This window comes from Scomber scombrus, chromosome 13 (genome assembly GCF_963691925.1).
Source record: "Scomber scombrus chromosome 13, fScoSco1.1, whole genome shotgun sequence".
Classification (NCBI taxonomy): Eukaryota; Metazoa; Chordata; class Actinopteri; order Scombriformes; family Scombridae; genus Scomber; species Scomber scombrus.
Window position 1 is genome coordinate 26,320,162 of NC_084982.1, and position 21,568 is coordinate 26,341,729.

The window sequence follows — 21,568 nt, forward strand, 5'->3', positions numbered from 1 at the left end:
ATTGGAAACAACTTGTATGCATGTATATAAAATCCTCTTATCGTCTTGTTTCTATGCGGAGCGCTAATAATGTGACACCAGCTTTTCTGTTTACCTGCAGCAGCATGTTAAAGTTGCACAGCTGATCATGTTAAAAAATGGAGCTGCAGGAGAAAATACCTGTGCAGATATTTACAGAAGTAGACAGAGATGTTTTCCTGCAAGATATTTATCCAAAGGTAAGATTATATTTGTTTTGTTATAGCGAAAAAGAGATTACAGTCAATCATTCCTCCTGTTCATACTATAATAAGATCTTCTAATGTGCTTTCAGTGTAAATAATGGAGGAGAAAATCATTTAAAAGCAGATGTGAAGCTTCTATTCAGCTTCATCAGTCTGAGTTAGTCATATCAAGTGATATCTGACACATTTACAGTCTTTTTAGCATCAAATTCCCTCTTAGTGTTTCCCTGTTGAGCTGTGGCACTAAAAACACTGTAACGTTGAAACATAGAAGACTTGATTTGACTCATTTGGACGACTGAAGCTTCATATTAGCTTCAGATCAACTTTTAAATACATTATTTTTGCACAGACTTACGTTATAAGTACATTATGAAGGGATCTTCTAATGGTCAGTATGAACAGGAGGAATGATAACAGCAAATGTGAACCTTTAAACTTTTTTTTTTATACATACATCCCTCACTAACAATTAAAACACACTGAAGCTGCAGATGTTTTAAGTACCTGACTATATAAATCCCAGGAACATTGCACATGTATTTATATCAGATTTTCTGCACATTTATTTTTATCTGTATGAGGGTTTATTCTGTATGTAAATCTCAGGAAATTCAGCATATTTGCACATTTATATTGCAGATTATTTGCTAGAAATCCAGGTAACTGTATAAAGTACTGTCCTATTTTGTCTTATTTAGTACACTTTCATCCTCACTCTGCTGTGTCAATTTGCATTTCTCCCAAGGGTGATCAATAAAGACACATCTTATCTAATCTTATGTTTGTGTGTTGTTTTCCAGCGAAGGCCAGCCGTGCTGAGAGGTGTTTGTCTCGGTCCGTGTCTGGAAAAGTGGACCGTCGAGTATTTGGGACAAAAAGGAGGAAACAAGGATGTGAAGATTCATGTGTCCACTGTGCCACAGATGGACTTCCTTCACAAAAACTTTGCATATAAGTGAGTTCTCCCTCTCTTTGTCTTCCTCTTACAAATAAATCCTCCTTCTTTGTAGATGTCTCATTAATGTCTTATATTCACAGGACTCTGCCTTTCAATGAGTTTGTGAAAAGGGCGTCTGAGAAAAAACACTCTGACTTCTTCCTGTGTGAGGTAAATATATTTCACCATGTTTCCTACAGTAGATATTATCTGTCATGTATCTCAGTTTTGACTCATGTTCCACTGATTTGAACCCAACTTTTCTTGTGAAAACAAAGAACTTACAAGTCCAGAAGGGAAATTATATAGAACAACATCAATGTCTGGTTCATTACTGACTTCATGTTCTGTTCCTACACTGTAACACCACACCATATGTTATCACACAATTAAAAGCTTGTTTTAAGGTTTCTTGCAGACTTCTCTACATCTTAGCAGCACATTGTTGCTAAACCTTTTTACACATGCATATTAAAACTGCCTTAAATCCCTAACAGCTGTAATAAATAACCAGTTATAGCTGCAACTAATGTTTATTTTCATTATTAATTGATCTGGTGGATAGTTTCTAGATTGATCAATTAGCGGTTTGATCTATAAAATGTTGATCACTGTTTCCCAAAGTCCAAGATGCAACAGTCCACAATTTAAAGATGGTCAGTTTACTGTCAGAAGAAAAAAAAATTACATTTAAGAAGCTGAGAATCAGAGAATTTGGGTATTTTTTTCTCAAAAAATGACTCAAAACATTGAATCAATTATCTAAATAGTTGGTGATTAATTTTCAATCAAGTAATCATTGTTGCTCTATAACTAATAATTATAGCACTTGAACAATTAAGCATTTCCTTAGGTAGTCCATTTATAATATACTATTCAAAATATGACTTACCTATTGTATGACTTTAAATAATATGATAGCACACAGTATATGGCGTGATAACAATATAAACAATATACAAGATACAGTTATATACTGAAGTGGCTCTTAGATTTTTTTTGCAGGATGTTATTATAATGAGAGAAACCTTTTTTCTGTTTCAGGATGAGAGTTATTATCTACGATCTCTGGGTGAAGACGTCAGAAAGGTATTTAGAAATTCTTATAAAATCTGTGAAGATAGAACATTACTGTGTATATTTCTCACATCGTAAAGCAACTAAAATACAGATTTTTTTTGTGGATTTCTAAATGTATATGTGTGTATAACTTCTCTCCTTCAATCTGTATATACTCAATCATCAAAATATTTCTTTACAAAGTTTATTATTGTTGAATTGCTGAATACCTGCAGCTTGTTAGCAGGTCTCAGTGACTTCTGAGTTTTATAGGACATTTTTTAACTTCTGACTTAAGAGCAACTTTTAGTGTTAAAATGCTTTGTAAATTCATCCAAGACAAAAACTGAATTTCTCCTACCTCAGCCAGTCAGGAGCTACCTTTAGACTCAGGATGTTTTGTGAGCCTTCTAATAAAAAGTGACACAGGTGCCTCCTCTTTTATAGGAACCTGCTGATCTGAGCAAACAGTTCCCAGACTTGGCGGAGGATTTTCATACTCCGAACTTCTTTGAACCAGATCAGTTTTTCTCCAGCGTCTTCCGCATCAGCTCCTGCGGCCTGCAGCTGTGGACGCACTACGATGTGAGTGTTGGAGGAGCTGTGAGGTGGCACAAAGGTTAAATATAAAAAAATAAAATAAGCCAGCAGTAAGATATCAGCTGCAAATAGAGTCTGAAGCTTCACACAGACCAGAAAGTCAGTGCTGTGATGTATTTATATTAACATATTGAGCATGGATGACTTAAATCATTGACTCACACCTCAGGTTCACTTCTAATTCAAAAGTGCCTGAGTTTTTAAAAACTATTTCTAGGATTCTCGCCTCAATAATCTCTCCCACTTCTGTTCTTTGTGTGTTCATTTCTTCAGGTGATGGATAACCTGCTGGCTCAGGTGACGGGGAGGAAGAGAGTTGCTCTGTACAGCCCACAGGATGCACTACACCTCTACCTGTCAGGTGAGTAGCTGTGGAAAGATGTCTGTGGGTTTGAGTTCTCATATTGACGAAATCAATCAGCTCTGATATTGCTGCCATGTGTTTCTATGAACTAGACGTTTTACAGCTTGGTATGATTTTATAATGTAGTTTAATGATAATTTAACACATCAGGTGATAAATCAGAGGTCCTGGACATCGACTCCCCAGATTTGAAACGGTTTCCTGAGTTTGTGAAAGCAAAGAGATACGAGTGTGTGCTGGAGCCTGGAGACCTGCTTTTTATCCCTGGTGAGGTTTACTATTCATATCATATTAACCAATTCCACCAGAAAACATCGTCATTATGTTTTCTCTTCATGACAAACTCCTGCAGTAAGCTTAAAGGGGGATGTGAAGGAGAAGGCTCAGAAAAGGTTGATTATCATCAGTCAGGATGTGTGGAGAGGAAGGCCATTAAACTTCACTTCACTCTTAACAAAAAGGTTTAATTCAATTAATTAGGAATTGTATCAGTGCAGCAATAAATGGAGGGGGGAAAAAGACACGTGGGTTTCCAAGTGTGAAAGATAAAAGATAAATTTACACAATAAATCAAATTATCCCCATGTCTTAAAAATAAGGTTAACTAGCTTTATATAGGATAAGATGTTAACTAAAGAATAATATAAAACCTCTTACCAGGTTTAACGCCCCATGTGAAAGTGAAAAAGAGTGAGAGGGAGTGTAGTCTTTAAATAATAGCTTGAGTAGACCAGGTGAACTTAATTGGGACAATTAGGGGTGAATTAGTGAAGAGGAAAGGAGAAAAAAGGAAGTGAGTTGAGTCTACATCTTTACTAAAGGGGACATATTGTGCTTTTTGTCATTTACATGCTGTTATAATGTTGGATATCAATGTTAAAGATGGTCATAAATGCTTCCTGCCTTTTTTTCTTTCAGCTCTGTGGTTCCACAACACCCTGACGCTGCAGTTCGGTGTCGGCGTTAACGTGTTCTGGCGCCACCTACCTGCAGACAGCTACGATAAAAAGGACCCGTACGGTAATAAAGACCCAGTGAATGCAACACGAGCCCTTCAGGCGCTGGAGAGAGCACTGCACACTCTGGATGAACTTCCTCCTGATTATAGAGACTTCTACGGCCGACGAATGATTCAACGTATCCAGAAGCGGACGTACTGTGAGAGTCCATCAAACACAGACATGCAGGAGGATTCTAACAGCACTTTACCCAGCAGTCCTTCCTCTGTACCAGGATCATAGACTGTATATAAGAGACCAGGATGAGCGTCCAGACAACTGTGGAGAAAATCTTTAAACAGCTGTAATTCATCCATGTTTTGTTCAGTTTGACCTGCTGAAAAAAAGTCTTTATTATATTGATTAAAACATTTTTACAAAGATTTAAAGATTTTTTTCTCTGTCAGAAATCAAAAACACATGTTGATATTTTGAGAGTTTCTTTAACAGCAGCTACAGCGCTCCTCCTGAGTTTCTTTTATTGTAATGTTGAAAAAAGACTTTCTGCACATAAACACTTCCACATATCTATCTTTAAGTATTCTTTAGAATGTTATTCTGCATCTCTTGTCTCTGATTTAAACACACACACACACACACACACAATGAGGTGCAGTCACTCAAGTAACATTTTACTTAGAAGTCCCCTTATTTAGCATTCATAAGCAGCATATAAACATTTAACAAATTACTTATAACACTATAATTGTAAATGTAAACATATTTTGAAGAGTTTGTTAATGTACAGTATTAGTTATTATAACCTCTGCTATGAAGACAGATTTGTACATTATTACAACTGTGTTTTACTATATTGTCATTCATTAACTGTAAAAAATACATATATTTATATTATACAACTTATAACTAAAATAGTGTTTAAAACCATGTATTAACTGTTCGTATGCTGCTTAAAAATGCTACAATAAGGACTTATAGTGAAATACCTTAAAGTTACCATCACTCCATTATAGCACGCTTCATTCTCCAAACCTGTGTGACTGTCTCACCTCCAACCACAGTGGTGTCTTTATATAATCCATCAGTCATGTGAGTCATACATAGAGCTGGGTATCGGCACTCAATACCTTTAAGTTATCGACTGAAATAAAGCAACACCTGCAATCCATCCCTTTTTGCACCCAGAGCTAGAAAATATGAGTACTTGTATGGATTTCCTCACAGCCAATCAACACAAGCGTTCTTCTATTTAATGCGACACGTGATTGTCTGAAAGTCTTAATAATATGAAGACTTTCAAAATGCATTTGTGTAAAACTCAAATCATTGTGGAGGATTGGTCACATTTCATACAATTGAATGCTTCTATTCACATGATGGGTATCAAAGTACTCGGTTGGTATCAGTACCCATCCTTAGTTGTACATTTGACTTGTGAAGTCACATGAAACTGGAAACCACCTCAGATATTGACCAAATAATCCAAACTCAAGGTCCACTCACTAGTTTATCCCAAAGCTTTCAACCCTATCACATGTCCTTCATCAGCAGAAGGAGTTTGCACATGTGTCAACTTTTAAATGAACATGGAGAAGGAAGTGTGGAGAATCCTGGAAAGTTTGATCATCTACAGATCCACCACAGAGGAGCAAACTCCATCTGTGGATGAGGACTGTGGAATATGGTCAAAAGCTCCAGAACAAGCAGCAACCCTGATGAAACAGCTTGGTATAAGGAGCATAAACCTTACAATAAGGCACAGATTTATGAGTCCGGGACTAAAACGCACACATGCAGATACAGTATAGTTTGAAGTTTTATTGCACAAAGATTACAGTTCTTTATGTTTCCTTACAAACATTTTTAAAGCTTTGTAAACAGTGAAGCAGCATCTCCCCAGTGTGTTCAGTTATCTCCTGCTTTCACCGCTTTGAGTCCCCCGTTGTCACATTTCTTTGAGTAAGTCTCAGCAAATTAAGTGTGCGCACAAAAGCCAACCAGTGATATGAAGCAGGGAAAAAAATAAAAGCTCTGACGTACTATTGCATCTTAGTGGAAGGAAAGTTACAGGCTGTGGGACAAGCTGTTGTCGGGCATCAGCTGTTCAACATTCAATTATCTGCACCAGGCTGCAACTACATGAATATAAGAGTTGAGTTGAGTTGATAAGAGTATAGAGTTGCAAAGTGGAGCCCCCGGTTCAGGAAGTGGAAATCTAATTCATTTTTCCCATAAATAACATCACCTGACTCACAGTTAGAACAGAAAAGTTAGATATTATCTGGTTGTTTGATAAAAAGTCAAAGGTACGAGACTCTAGACTGAAATTTCGGTGGGAAACTAGTTAACTACGACTCCCAAGATGCATTTCAGTAAGAAACTTAATTAAATTAAAATAAATCATGATTTAATTTTAATTATTGGGTCACTTTTGGGTAAAAACATTAACCATGACTATTGTTTACAACTTCCAACAATTAAGTGTTTAGACCGCTCTGATTCGCGCCTCCGACTGGCTTCCTCTCCATGGCAACGGAGGCCGAGGCTCATGGGTATTGTAGTATTCTTAGCCATCTGCTAAAATCACAAATAAAACATTAGTTCTCAGAAACAAGGTTAAAATAATTGATACCAGCGGTCTTAATATGAACCTATAGGATCATTACATTATCCAGGAGTGTCCTGTGTTTCTATGTTAAATGTTGAGGATATGGTTTAAATCAGGGGTGTCAAACATGCAGCTCTCGGGCCTGAACCGGCTCACTAGGGGGTCCAATCGGCCCACTGGATAACTTTGCAAAGTGTGAAAATCGCTGTATGACTCAGATTTGAGATCAAACTGGGCTGTATGTGTCCCCTGAACTACAATGAGTTTGATAAACATGTTGAAATGGGGGGAACAGAAAGGGGTAACTCCCACTTTAGCAACTGTATTGAAAGCTGGTGACTCTTTGACTGTGATAGTTATGATATATTATGTTGGGGATGCTCCCTAAAAACACATCCAGACATTTGTCATGTTTTCTTTAAAAATACTTTTGGCTTTGGATGCAAACGAGGAAAAAAAAAATACACATACATTTTACTCTTTCATTCACAAACACACACAAAGCACTCATGCCCCCCCTGAAGGTAAAAAGTCTTGGGCCATACGTTGGACATCGGTACTGATCACTGCACCCACAGCGTTCTGTCTTTTCTTGAATTCTCTGCACTCCATGTTGAGCAAGGCAAGTAAAATATCTTGAATCTTGACGAGAGGCAGCAGAAGAAAAAAAAAAAAAAGGGGCAGTGCAATATTTAGTCTCTCACTTAACTTAACAGAGAAGTCTTTTTTTTGCAGTCCCAGTTCTTTCCACGAGGCCCTTCTTCTCCTTCTTCGGCCACGAGCGTTGCTAAACTTCAGGAGGTTCAACCAAAAGTCTTGAAGTACACAAACATCCGCTTCCCTTCATTTTCATGTATTTTTTTTTTTTTTTAGTTTGTGTGAGTGCACAAAGCTACGCAGCATTCTCATCAGACAGAACATAGATAAAGAAATGGCACATTTGCTTGTTTGTGTTCTCTATTCTGTGGATATGATAACTAAGTTTCTTGATATTTTTTTTTTCATCTTTTTTTTTTTTCTTAAGGTTGCTCTCAAGCAGCAGATGAAAGAGAAAAAAACCCCAAAAACTCAGAACTCCTTTCCAAGTGATCAGCCAGTTTTGGATAAAGAGAAAGTGTGTTTTTCTTTTTCTTTTTTTTGTTGCTATGGAGTCTGTGCCATGCCACGAGTCGACTTCATCTTCTCCAGTCGTTTATTGAGGTGGCTGTTGTTTGACTCGAGTTCTTCAACCTTGTCCAGTGCTGTCCGCAACTGTTGGGTAAGATGGGGAGAAGAGGAAGAAGAAGAAAAAGAAGAAGAAGAGATAAGAGCATGTTAAAGCCTGTTAAATATGCTTTCTGCTAATATTTGCAGCGTAACAAAAACAACACTTCACCTCTCTCTGTAGTTTCCGTTTCTCTGCTTTTAGCTCGTCCTCCACTTTCTCTGAGTTCTCTGATGCAGACTTGTAGCGTCCCACCTGACCCTCGAGTCTGGTCACCTGGAAAACAAAAAAATGGACTCCTTAGCTGTGGATATTGTCGTGTTTTTTAAGTGTGTTGTGAATTTATACTTTTCTCAGCTTACGTTTTGTTCTAAAGCCGTCACTTCTTGTTCTGCCTTCACAAGTTTGAACTTCATTTCACTTATTTGTCTGCTGGAATCTCCTGAAACACATTAAGAAAAGCAGAATTTATCTTGAGTTTTAGGAGACAGTTAAAGGATGGGTTCACAATGTTTCAAGTCTGTCTTAAAGCAACAGTCAGATTAATTTTAAACATGTTTTCTTCTCCTTCTGTGCAAAAATAAAGTATTTAAAAGTTGATCTGAAGCTAATATGAAGCTTCAGATCTGTCCAAATGAGACATGTTTCAATATTACAGTCTTTTTGGTGCCAAAGTCCCTCTTTTTGTTCCTTTACTTCCACCACAGCTCAACAGGGAAACACTAAGAGGGAATCTGATGCTAAAAAGACTGTAAATGTGTCAGATATCACTTGATATGATTAACTCAGACTGATGAAGCTGAATAGAAGTTTCACATATACTTTTAAATGACTGTGTGGACACACTGTGGACTTTATCCTCCATCACTTCACATTGAAAGCACATTTTAAAGAGATCTTTTAATAGTCAGTATGAACAGGAGGAATGATTGCAGTGAGGAAAAACCTCTTTCACTGTTCATATGCACACCTGACCCGACTTAAACTGTGCACCTGTCTTTAAAGTAGCACACTTCCACAGTAGTGGGTCTGTGCATACTGAGTGAACTTACTCTGCACTTCTATCATGTTTGGATCGTTGCCGTTTTCAAGGATTTCACCTTCTGGGCTCGAGCCGCTCTCTGTGCCATTTTTCTGTGTCTTCTGTTCCAGCTGGGACTTCAACTTCTTTACCTGTAACACATCAGCTGATGAGTTACACCACGTGAAATTCATCAGTCACATGCATGTCTCAGATAACAGAGGAATCACAGACTCACCTGATCTATCATTTTTTCACGCTCATCCACCAGTTTCCTCAGTCGAATCTCTGAAAGATAAAAACACACGTTTGAGTAAAAACAAGAAAAGCTTAATTCACATTTGAGTCTTGGTCACTTATCATTAATACAAATGGGACAGCATGCATCACAATGCCATAATAAAATACAGATAATAACAACATTAATCAAACTGTTACTGTTGGTGTTTAAAAAGATAAAATAAGTTAACATACCAGGGGTGGGAGGAGCCAGGGAGATGGTGGGAGGGGGCTGGGTCAGGGTGGGATGCTGATGCATGCAACAGAGCAGGCATCCATGAGGGAGTGATGGAGCGGAGTGTGAGGGGGGAAAGTTAGCATGCATAACTGTGGACATGAGGGTCAATGCAAGGGAACACAGCACGTAGGACTACAGTCACACTATATGACCAAATAATACAGAGGTAAATGTGCTGAATGAAAGAAGACGTGAACCATGAGTGGAGTTTAATCTGCTGCAACTAACAATTATTATCTTGATTAGTCGTTTCTTCTATAAAATGGTAGTAAATGGTGAAAAAGTTTGGATTATTGATTCCCAAAGGCCAAAGTGATATCCCTTATTTTTTCTTTTATTGTAGATAACCAAAGAAACAGAAAATATTCACATTAGAGAATCTGGAATCAGAGAATGAGGGTGTTTTTCTTAAAGGGGAATCATCATGTACATTTCTAGATCTGTACTTTTTATTTTGGGGCTCTACGGGAATATCTTTTGCATGATTTACAGATTTAAAAACTCCTTATTTATCTAATACTGGTCCTTTATGCAGCCCCTCAGTTCAGCCTCTGTCTCTAACAGGTTGTTTTAGCTCCTGTCTCTTTAAGGCCCCCCTTCTTGATGAGCCCACTCTGTTCTGATTGGTTAGCTCCCAAAAGCAAAAGTAGTATTTCACAACTTCTCAAATACATCCAAACATGTTGGAGGCGAAATTTGCGAAGAGACAACGTAAACTTAGTGCTAAACAAAAAGTAGCCAACAGATAAATGCTTGTGGAGCAGCACAAAAACTCTGACGTCATCGCAAGAAGGAAGCAGACAGACTGCAAACAGTGTTCAGAACAGGCTGACGTTGGACTTTCAGGGAGCATTTGACCATGTTTAACATAGACATCCAACATAAAAGTATAGAAATATCTGAAAATCCCAAAAAGCATGAAATGTCCCCTTAAAAACTGACTCAGAACAAAACTTGCTATAATAATAGTTGACAAAAATTCTGTTGATCGATTAATCATTGCAGCTTTTATCGGGATCAGGTGATTTCTTGGCACATTTTACTTTTTATAACATAATTAAAGAAATTTTAAAAAACAACAACATTACCAACTGGTAACAGAAGGCTGTTTATTGTGATTTCTTTGTAGAGGCACCACATTCATCTCATCCATCAAGTGCAACAAACCGCAACACATATTTTTAAAACATTTATGTGCTTAAGATCTTTGAATGTGAAAATGTTTTTGTTGAACTTAAACATTCTTGTGGACACACAAGCGTTTCTAAGCATGCTTCCTTTTAACCATGAACAGAACAGCTAGAACAAGTAGAAGCTAGTTAAAGTCTTCATGATAATTCCTAATGAATGTTTTATTTATTGATCGGCTTTGGTGTGAATATATGAACGAGTACAACAAATACTCTGGGATGCAAAGTATCCATGAAACATGACAAGCAGCATGATAAATGTGCATGAATAACTAAATGAATGCTACCAGGTATACAATATCAAGTGCAGTTTCATCTCTTCATAACATCAAGGGATCCAATAGTAAAATCGTAGTTTACATTGTCATCTCCCCAACAACTTCATCTCTCTCTGGGTTTTTTATAGACTAGGGACTGTTTTAACCTAATTAATTTAAAAAAGAATGTACATACTTACATCAATTGTAATTTGGGACAGTAATCAAAGTGCTGTGATATTTATTATATCACTTTGTAAACAGCTAAAGCAAAAGAAGTAGATCTAAATGATATATACCATGAGTTTCTAAAGCTAAGACATCTTACAGTCCTCTTTGCCCTTGCCTTTGCCTTTCTTGCTGTTCTTTTTAACATCTTTCCCTGACTGTGGAGGCTCTTTATTGCTGCCCACTTGGTCCGCACTCTTTGGTAAATCTTCACTCTGCAGCTCATGTTTAATGGCCTCTAATCCTTCCTCCACCGGTGCAGACTCTGCCTGGTTAATGTTCTCTGCACTGTTGCTTTCTACAACAGCCGACTCTGCAACATTCACAACCTCTGCTTCTTTTACATTCGCTACATCTTTTTCTACATTGTCAGACGTGGTTTCCCCATGAGCCGAAGAGTTCTGGTCCTCTTTCGGGTTAACATCAGAGTCTTTATCTGTTACATCTACCTGGTCGACCGTACACTTCTCATCTTTGCTATCAACTGGCTCTTCTTGCGTTTTCTCGATTGATTCAGTATTACATGAACTACTATCGTTGTTCTCATCTGAGGTGGCTTCAACAGCCTCCTCAACTTCTTCCTGTTCTGCTTTTATAGCCGCATCCATATCCATGTCGTCAAAGTCAAAAGACTGTCCTTCATCATTATCATCATCATCACCGTCATCTTCATCACCGTCCTGCTGGGTGGGTCGAGGTGAGTTATCATCATCCTCAGACTTGTCTTTACTGGATTCCGGCTGACATTTCTCACTTTCTTGATAATTTTGACAGATTTTATGTTCAGGATCTTCTGCAGCAGCTGATTCTTCACCGTTATGGTCCTGCTCACCTGAGGAAGCAATCTCAGAAGCTTCTTTTGGAGAGTCTGGTGTCTCTGTTATCTCACTGCTAACGATCTGCTCTGTTTCTGGGGAAACTACAGCATTTGATGCATCAGTCTGATCCGCACACTCTACCGTTTGACTTTCTACATTATCCAAATGTTCAGCCTGAGCCACAGTCTCCAAAAGACTCTTTTCAGTTTCAAGAGCATCAGATTGTTTTGTTATTGATGCATCGTCACTTTTTTCATCATGTGAGGAGTTGTCTGGCTCCACTAAATCCTCAGTTTCCTTCAAATCTTCGTTCAGCTCCTCCTTTTCTGATTTGTTGAGGTTAAGCTCTGAATTATCATCATCCTGCTGACTTGGAGAAATGGATTCTTGGTCAGCCTCTGCTGCTGGCTCCTCATCTTTGGCGGTCTCAGTCGCCTCCTCAGGACTTTTATCAGAAACCTCGATGGGTGTGTCGTCGCTCTTTGAGTCGGTGGCAGCAGACGACGAGTCATCAGTAGACGACAGGGCCACAGATGTGTTATTGTTAGTCTCCGAATCGTTTGCAGATTCAGATTTGTCAACAGCAGCGTCGTCATTGCTTGGAACATGTGATTCAGCTTCAGTGTCTTTGTCTGTGGTCTCAATGGTGTTTTCAGGGTTTTCAGATGCGCATTCAGGTTTCATCTCATCAACAGACCCATTTTTATCCTCTTCACTATTAACAGTTCCTGACTCAGTTTGGACATCGCCTTCGGTTGTAACGTCTTCACTTTTAGAGTTATCTACACCGGGAGTGTACTCTTTGTCAAGGCCTTCGGTGCTCTCGATACCTTCGGCGTTGTCAATATGATCAGATGCAGGAACGTTGGCGTCTGTATCAGGACTCGTTTTAGATCCAACTTCTTCTTCTACTTTCTCTGTTTCTGCAGTCTGATCCTTGTCCTGCTCATCCTTTAAGTGATCTGATTTAGATTCATTGAGCGTTTCATTGAGAGAAGCATTTTCAGTGGGCGCCTCTACTGCCTCTACTGTCTGTACTGTCTCAGTTTCCAGACTCTGTTCCTCCTTCTGTTCATCCGTAACTGTCGATTCTTTAAGAGTTTCAGTCTGAGAAGAGGTTTCAGAGGGCTCTACTTCTTTTGCGGCATCATTCATAACTTCATCTATCTTTGATTCTTTGAGGGTTTTAGTGGCAGGTTCAATATCAGGTTCTGTTGTTGACCCATTATCTCCTGCAGCCACTTTTACATCTTTTTCTTTTTGACTGGTTTCTTTATCTTTTCCATTTTCCTCCTTTGCATCTTTTTGTTGCTTTTTCTCCTCATTGGACCCTCCTTTCTTTTTACCTCTCTTCTTCTTTTTCTTCTTTTTCCCAGAAGCAGGTGTTCCCTGAGGCTGAGATTTAGCCGATACCCCCTCTGCCTCATCGTTCTCAGCCTCTTCAGCGTTCTCAGGCTCTTGAGGAGGTTCAGTGTTCGATGCCGCTCTGATGGTCTCTTCAGGTTCTTTTGTCACATCTTCTACGACTTTTTGCTGATGACACGATTCTGTACTCCTCAAATTACTTTCCTCAACTTCTTCCTGTTTGTTTTCTTGCACTTCAACAACATTGTCTGTCTCCTCTAAATCTCCTTCCTTAAGTATTTCTGTTGCTGGAGCATTTTCCTCAGGACTTGTTACAGTTTCTTCAAGCTCAGGGCTGCAAACGATTTCATCTTTGGCTTCTGTGATCGGATTTTCGTTAATGTCAACTTGTAAATCGTTGCTTTTAGTTTCTCCAACGCCATCTTCCTCTGTGGGTAAGCATGTCTGTTGCTCTTCTGACGGCTTTTCTTTGCTTGATGTTTCCTCAGCGGACACATTACAGATCATCTCAGAGCTCAAGTCATTCTTATCGGCTTCCTCATCAATTTCTTGATGCTGCTTTGGATCCACTTCTTCCTCTCCGCTACTTCTCAATTGAGTCTCCTCTGTGCTGCCTGAGAGATCGTGAAGAGCAGACGGTGATAGAAGATTTTTAAAAGAAAGTGTAACCTTCAGCAAGAAAGAGCAGCAGCAGAAGTCAAGGTAAAGTTAGGCAGAACACCTGATTGGTTCAGTGGCCAGAAAGAGAAGCACAGAGCCAAGATGACCAAGAGAAGCACCAGAAGAAAAAGTAGAAGAAATGCAGGAGGAACAACCCAAAGTTCTTGGTTCCCAGTACATCAACGCCAAAGAGGAGAAGCGAGAGGCCACCGGCTTGAGAAAAGTGAGTCTGGAAATCACGATACGATGCTGGTTTTGACAAAGAAAAAAAAATCTGTATGATTTCAGTATGTCAATGCAAGTTTTAGTGTCTACTTTGAAAAAGAACCTCTAAATTAATGATTTATACCATTTAACTAAATCACGAGATATTTGTCAACACTCAAATGAACAGTTTATTTTCATTTTGAACTAAGATTGAGGTGTGACAGAAAAAAAACAAAAGCCAAAACATCAAAACATTAGTGACAAAGATAAAAGTGAGGTGCTCGTGATTGTTAATGGAATCTAAGTTTCTACAGGCAAGCAAGATGTGCAGAAGATGGTGCTTTAAAGGGTAAGGATGTTGTTCTTCTTTATTTTTCTTTCTGTCATCAAATCTCATGTGCAGAGACAAACCAACAATCAACTCCTCCTACTTAAAAGTATTGTGTGTGTATCTAAAGCCGGATATATCTTATTCCTCTGTGTCATAAACCTCTGTTGTTGTCCAAAAACCTTTAAGAAACACATCAGTGAGCCACACTGCTTCACCGCCTAGTTAGAGAGTAGTTCCTTTAAGACAGGCGCCACTGAGCATGTGCAGGAACACGGTTCAGGTTACAGAGCTCTTGACCAGCCTCTTCACTTTGAACTACATTATTCATTTCTCAAAAAGCTTCAGGACAAAGTCAAGAGCTTGTGATATGAAGCAAATCAAGCTAATGAGGCTGTAAACTGAGCTGTGTTCCTGTACAGAGTGATTCATTGATGGGTTTTAAATAGTTTTTGGACAACGCAGGTCTGCAGCACGGAGAGGTATAAGATATATCAGACTTTGGTCACACACACACAATACTTGTAAGTGGATCAGTTCATTGTTGGTTTGGATTTACACATGAGATTTGTTGATAATAAGAAAAATATAGAAAACCACAAGCTGTATCCTTAAAGGTTGGTGCAAATCAGAGTTAGTGATGAACAAAATGCAAACTGAAAAATTCACTCCAAAATGACAAAGATGTTCACTTTTAGAAAATTCAGACCGAAACTTTTATCTTATGACTTTTATCTTATGACTAAAGATCTAATGAAATGATTACTGATTTATTTTCTGTTTTGGCACAAATCTGAAACATTTTGGAATGAAAGTCCTCAGTTACTTTTACGCCGAGCCATGCAGGAAGAAGAAAGGAAGTTTTTTTTAATCAGTGTGTTTACCTAGCATGCTGTTCCCCTCCGTCGATGTAGGCTGTGAATTCTGAGCCGACTGTGCAGCAGGAACTCCGCCCTCGGTTTCTGTCTCAGCAACGTCCCCGTTGACGCTCAGATCAGGTCCCAAAACTATTCCATGTTTCTGGACAAAATAAAACACTCAAATATAAACTCTATAGATAACATAACTTTAAAATAAGTTACAATATGCTGCATGAAAGTTTGTGAACAACAATTTTCTCTATTTCTGCATCAATATGACCAAAATGTGATTAGATTTTTACTCAAGTCCTAAAACTAGATAAAGAGACATCAGTTAAATAAATGAGACAAAACTTGTTTATTTATTGACGAAATAATCCAAATTTACACATTTGTGCATGGATAGAGAAAATTGTAAATGGTTCAACTTTCTAGCAAATGCTGTTCATTTGTTTTTTTGGGGAAAAAACACTCATACAAATAATTTGCACCAAGAAAAGCTTAAATCTAGAAACATATATGAAAATAACATTTCAAACAATGCTAAAGAAGTAGACCTGAGACATATTTGCACTGTGAGTATGATTAATATCACACATTTACTGAAGCAAATACTTTCTAACTTCAATAAAACTTTCACTCACATTTGCTTCAGAAACAACACAGCAGACTTAAATTGGAGTTTGATTAGTGTCGTCATGAATCACAGGACAAATAAGCATCCACACGCTGACTTGAATACCTTCAAAATGTCTTTCAGCTGCACCACCTCTTCTCTGAGCTCATCTCGCTCAATTCGGATCGCATCTGTGTATTCTTTCTGTCGCTCTAAGGCCTGAGCGGAGCCAAACCCCCCCGAGTGGCAGAGTGCAAAAGAAAGTGAAGAGAAAAAGTGTACAAGAAGAAGTGAAAGTAAAAGCAGTGTCATGCAAAGGATGCTGAACGTGAAAGATTCAATTTGATAAAACTTGCTGCACCGAGGGCTCGTAAGCCGTACCCCAATTTTTTTATCCTTCCACTCGACCGTCTCCTGCAGGTCAGCTACCTCTCTAACAAAACCGTCCTGTTTCAAACGAAGCTGACGGATCTCCTACACAGCAGGAAAAAGGAGGAAAACAAGTTTGGAGGAAGGAGAGCGAGACAGTAAAAAAGATGAAAAGCAGTGGAAGTATTTACTGTGTGTGAAAAGAAAGGTGTGAAAAGCACCCGACATGCAGCCTTTTAGAGGGACAGACTGAGGCCTTTTTTTTTGTACATAACTAAACCAGAGGAAGCTGTATTTCTGCACCCTGTTCCACTCTCATAATGACACCCGTTCACACTGCGGGACGGATACTCACATTTAGCAGCTCTTCACTTTGTTTTAGCGTCTCTTTCATTTCATTGAACTGGAACTGCAGCACACTGTGGGAGTGTTTCTCACGCTCAAATTCCTGTGGGGAAAAAAAAAGGAAAGCTTGACAACTGGTTTCTTTTTGTCTTAAATGTCAATCTCATGACAGGAAGCCAAAGTCTGTCGCTGTCAGGTGTGACGTCTTCACCTGGTCCTGTTGTGAGAACATTAATCTGTGTGTCTGTTTCTGTAAAAAACATATTTAGTGTCTTTATGTACCAGGATATTTCTGTTTGCTGCACTTATGAAGTTATAGAGTTAAAAAAAAGCATAATCGTAAAAAAGCATAACCTTATAGATTAACAATATCTATAAGGTAAGGAATTTATGGTGTTGATCCTGAGAGCTATGTATGCATGTTGACCTCAGTAAAGGTAGAGTTGATCCCTATCTACTTATCTACTTTCGGGATCGGAGCCACATCTGATTTTAATAGCTGAAAGACTCCAGAGATTTATTGACTGATAACGATGGGACGCTCTTTGATGAAGGTAATAACAGGGAAGAGAAAAGAGTCCTAAGAGTCAGACACAGGTTAAAGGTGACATTCCAGATGTTGGTCAGAGTATTTAAACCCTGGTGCTTTCACATTACTTCACACATTGTTATAATAAATATTATATTATAAAGGCTTTAAGTAAAGTGTTTCGAAGCCTCGTCCTGGTTTATGCACTGAAGAGCCTGAGGAGAAACCAACCATAATGCAACCTTTGTAATCTACTAACAACCAAATTCACATTATCCTTTATTGAATCTGTGTTTCAGTCTCTGCTCACATCTGCATTACAATGCAACAATAATGTAAGTATAGAAAAAGGCAGCTTTGGTTCATTGTGACTGACTACGTGCTCCAACAAGTATCAAACCTCTGCATGTTTATTTTCCTTCTGATGGCGTAATGGAAAGCAAAACATCCAGTCGTGTGTGAGCCTCTGTCCACTGTAAATACCCTGTCATTTTATTGATTTAACATCACAAGATGTGGTTTTATCTGTTTAATCATGAATTCTGATGACTTTATAAATGGTCTATTTGAATTTTCTGCATTTTGTGAAGCACTTTGTAATGTGGGTTTTGAAAAGTGCTCTGTAAATAAATATGATGGATGAGTTGTGGAAGCCAGTCATTATGTGAATCAATCATTGCAAAACTAACAAACAGCAACACTAGTGTACTTATGATTGAAACATGCTGTAAGATGTGTCACTTCCACTGTGTTTTGAGCAGACGTCATTGGCCTTAAGCAAGAAAAAATGTGACTTAATAAGCCACAATATGTTAATTTACATTTCTCAATAGAACAATACCTTCAGATTGGTATATTACTTTACATATCGATGGTTTATTCATCAAAAACCCTTCAGATATAAGTCATTCAGGTCTCACTGCACGCTGTACCTTGACTTTGTCATCATATCCTCGGCGTGACTCTGCCAGCAGCTCCTCCATCTCCATCAGCGAGTCCTTCAGCGTGTCCACCTGGTACATCAGGTTATTCTTCTCATTGTCCAGCTGGGCGTTGGACACCATGGCCTTACGATACTTCTCCTCCACTTCAGCTAATGCAACCTAATGTCACGAGATGTACAGGATGTAAACAATACAGCAGGTGCACGCTCAGGTGTGACGTGCACTCAAACAAAACAACAGACTCATATTCCCTCTATCATATTGGATTATGAGATGGATGAAGCTAATAAGAAGTCCAGACAAAGCAAGAAGGTAATTGGAAGTCAAACCTGAATACTTATCTGTATATTACAGCTGTAAATGCTCGCAAGTGGGAAATTAAAGCTAAGAAGTAAAGGCTAAGACACACACATGATGAAGAAAGACATGCAGATGCATCACCAACAGTTAGATTGTCAGTTTGCAAGTTGATGCACATATTATAAATCATCTTCCCAGCAGATGTGAATAAGTGATTGTGCCTTTCTCACACTGTTCTGAAGTAATACTACTACATTAAATAAAGTAGTTATACTGCTGTCAGTGCATCTGAATATTTGTGTGTTGGGCCTGAGGCACGATTACTGCTTCTAAAGTTTTTTTCATACTTAGGATATATCATTGAAAAGTATGAAATGTTCCACTTTCCAATTCCAGTCTCAATTCTTAACCTTTTTAAAGTTATTTAATTGTTATTTGGTTTATTGATCTGTAGTGGAAAAAGCACGGTTTGGGTAAAAATAACAGTAAGTTGGTTAAAAAATGTGCATATTTGATCTATTGTGAGTAACAGATGTGTAAGTTAGGGGCAGCACAGCAAACCCATCAGCACACAGTCTGGAGGTTCTGTGAGGGTCTCGGCTTTGTACCTTGGCTTCTTTTAGGTTCTGTGTGTACTTGGATTCCACATCTTGAATCTGATCCTTGAGTTCATGGATCTCCTGGTGAAGAGTGCAGCAGCAGCAGCAGCAGCAGCAGCAGCGGGGGCGGAGGTGGAGGTAGCGTAGGCGGAGAGCAGAGAAGCGCAGCGTGACAGCGTCAGGAAAAGGTGAAACAGAAAGTTTGGCGACAGGACGACGAGAAAAAGCAACAGAGACGAAGCACAGGAAGGAAACAGATGAGATGCATTTCTTTCTTTACATACATAAAAAAGTTTTCCTTGAAACTGAGACTTAATGTAGTTTTGTATTTAAGTGAAGAAACAGTGTTTACTGCTGATTGACAGCTCTGATATACAACTGTTTATTTTACTACTCAAAACTTCTCTGTTATCTGTTTTGAAAAAGCGGCCAAATGAATAATGATCATCAGTTCTGGTTAATATCATGATCATGATCAATACTGTTTATCCAGCTTTGGACTTAAAATAAAAATATCTGGTCTTGAGCATTTTAAATTGAAGCAGATAACAAGCATTCATTTTCGTTATACATACATAAACCAATACAAAATGTGTTTAAAATCATATCAAATACATTTAAACTAGACTTTCTTCTGAAAAAAGAGAGATCGATTTGACGAACCAGAGTAAGCAAGTTTGATTCATTATGATCTTAATTAGATTTTAATTCACAATTGAGAGATCATTTTGATATGACTTTAATTGAGTTTAAAAGTCATTTTTTTTGACTGACTTTCTTTATAAATTCTTGTTTTCATCATAAACTTGTGCATAAAATAAAAAAAGATCTTGAACTCTGTCACGCTCACTGTTTTATGTTTATTAAATCACAATGTTTCAACTATCTGACCATCATCAGGCATATCAAAGACCAAAGCATTCATTTTCCAGGATGCACTTTCCTCTGCACACCTGAATAGTGAGGTGATTTTTACATTTAAATAACAATAGTATTAAAATCTTCCTGTGTCGGCTTCACAATAAAACCATAATCTATCCAGAAACATCCTCACTGTTTTTAGGAAGCTCCGTCTTTTTAGCCGTACCTTGATTTCTCGTATGGACGTCTCAGCGTCTACAGTTAGAGCCGTCTCCCCGCTTCCTCTCCGCGAGGACGTCCCACCTAAAGACGTGAGTGTCGCTGCTGTTAAGGCTGAAGCCGCTCGAGATCCCTTTGGGGGAAAAAAGGAGAGAAAATCCTCTTTTAGTACAGAATATCTTCCAAAATATTATAAAATCCCTCCCCGTTATTATTCCACATCCTCACCTTCTCAAGATAATCTCTGTCCTCCACCTGTTGAGACAAATAAAAACACAGTCAGAGACACCAGAGGCTGATGTGGCGGCCGCAGGGCCAAGACGAGGAAGGAAGGAAGTACCAAAATCATCACTGCAGGCAGCTCAGCACTGATAACAAAATTTACCTTTAAACCTCTGAACAAAAGAGCCACAGGAGATACGTTATTTCCAAGTAAAAGTCATTATTATCACATTAAGAAACAACAACACCGTGCAAATAATAAGTTAACAGCCAGAAACACTCCTTCAGAAATCAAAATGACAGGCAGGTCAAACATTGTACTGACACAGCAGATCATTCAACAGCAGATTATGTTTCAAAACACTTCAAACGCATCAGTTTTAATTCCCTTTCACACATTAAAACATCTCTGTTACAAGACAAGCTGGTAGTCTCCACAGTCAGCACACAAATCAACCTCTGACACAAACTACACACTACTATATTCCATCCTCGTGCATGAAAGGAAGTGAAAACACACATCGGCTGCGGCTGCAAACCGACTCACATCAGAGAAGTCAGGAATAGTGACGTCGTCCAGGTCTCTGTGGAGGCTGCTGCTGCTCGCAGCACTCCTCAAAAAACTGGCAACAGAGCTGCTGCAGTTGTCCTACGTCGGCCACCAGGGGGCGAAACACAACAACAAAGAAGTCAGTCGCTCAGTGTGAGACAAAAATCAGCCAGTCAGAAAACTCATGAAGAAGATGAGACTTATAGAAAAGACTGAGTAACTCATAGTGAATGCACTCATGGACTAAAATGACACATGACTCTTTGCTTCCCTGATGTTTCTTAATGCTCTAACTTTCCTGTTTGATTGCATTGTTTGGCTCCTGCAGCACCAGCAGAGAAACACAATCACATTTTAACATCTATATTTAGCATTTTCCCCACATAGAGAGAAAGTGAAACAATTTGCATATAGCCAGCAGCCAATCAGATATAAATGCATCTTATAGACATATTTTCATTATATTATCCACAAACTAGAATGTAGAGAAGTGGAGGATTCATCAAGATGAGCTTTTTTGTCAATTACAGACAACATAGCAAAATGATTAGTAAAAAATAAACAATTCACTACAAGATTTACTCTGAAATCTGCACATTGTTTCA

At 38.5% G+C, this 21,568-nt stretch overlaps 2 protein-coding genes across 2 annotated transcripts in view; one reads left to right on the forward strand and one right to left on the reverse strand.

The window, feature by feature from the left end:
- The first annotated feature begins 86 nt into the window (after nucleotides 1–86).
- Nucleotides 87–4,568, forward strand: tyw5 (tRNA-yW synthesizing protein 5). Its single transcript, XM_062432007.1, has 8 exons — nucleotides 87–218; nucleotides 1,028–1,182; nucleotides 1,266–1,335; nucleotides 2,209–2,253; nucleotides 2,671–2,808; nucleotides 3,097–3,184; nucleotides 3,338–3,454; nucleotides 4,106–4,568. Exons 1-8 carry the CDS (start codon nucleotides 138–140, stop codon nucleotides 4,426–4,428), a joined length of 1,017 nt encoding a protein of 338 aa, XP_062287991.1. The 5' UTR covers nucleotides 87–137; the 3' UTR covers nucleotides 4,429–4,568.
- Nucleotides 4,569–7,662: 3,094 nt separating this feature from the next.
- Nucleotides 7,663–21,568, reverse strand: part of lrrfip1a (leucine rich repeat (in FLII) interacting protein 1a) — a 56,362-nt gene continuing 42,456 nt past the window's right edge. Inside the window, exons 14-29 of the mRNA XM_062431334.1 lie at nucleotides 20,420–20,446; nucleotides 20,199–20,324; nucleotides 19,121–19,192; nucleotides 18,201–18,371; nucleotides 16,750–16,842; nucleotides 16,407–16,499; nucleotides 16,152–16,244; nucleotides 15,434–15,569; nucleotides 11,259–13,968; nucleotides 10,177–10,219; nucleotides 9,454–9,628; nucleotides 9,218–9,267; nucleotides 9,011–9,131; nucleotides 8,321–8,400; nucleotides 8,130–8,234; nucleotides 7,663–8,005 (exon numbers count right to left, since the gene is read on the reverse strand). Coding sequence (XP_062287318.1) covers nucleotides 7,898–8,005; nucleotides 8,130–8,234; nucleotides 8,321–8,400; nucleotides 9,011–9,131; nucleotides 9,218–9,267; nucleotides 9,454–9,628; nucleotides 10,177–10,219; nucleotides 11,259–13,968; nucleotides 15,434–15,569; nucleotides 16,152–16,244; nucleotides 16,407–16,499; nucleotides 16,750–16,842; nucleotides 18,201–18,371; nucleotides 19,121–19,192; nucleotides 20,199–20,324; nucleotides 20,420–20,446 — 4,203 coding nt within the window. The 3' untranslated portion in view covers nucleotides 7,663–7,897. The remainder of the gene's footprint in view (nucleotides 8,006–8,129; nucleotides 8,235–8,320; nucleotides 8,401–9,010; nucleotides 9,132–9,217; nucleotides 9,268–9,453; nucleotides 9,629–10,176; nucleotides 10,220–11,258; nucleotides 13,969–15,433; nucleotides 15,570–16,151; nucleotides 16,245–16,406; nucleotides 16,500–16,749; nucleotides 16,843–18,200; nucleotides 18,372–19,120; nucleotides 19,193–20,198; nucleotides 20,325–20,419; nucleotides 20,447–21,568) is intronic.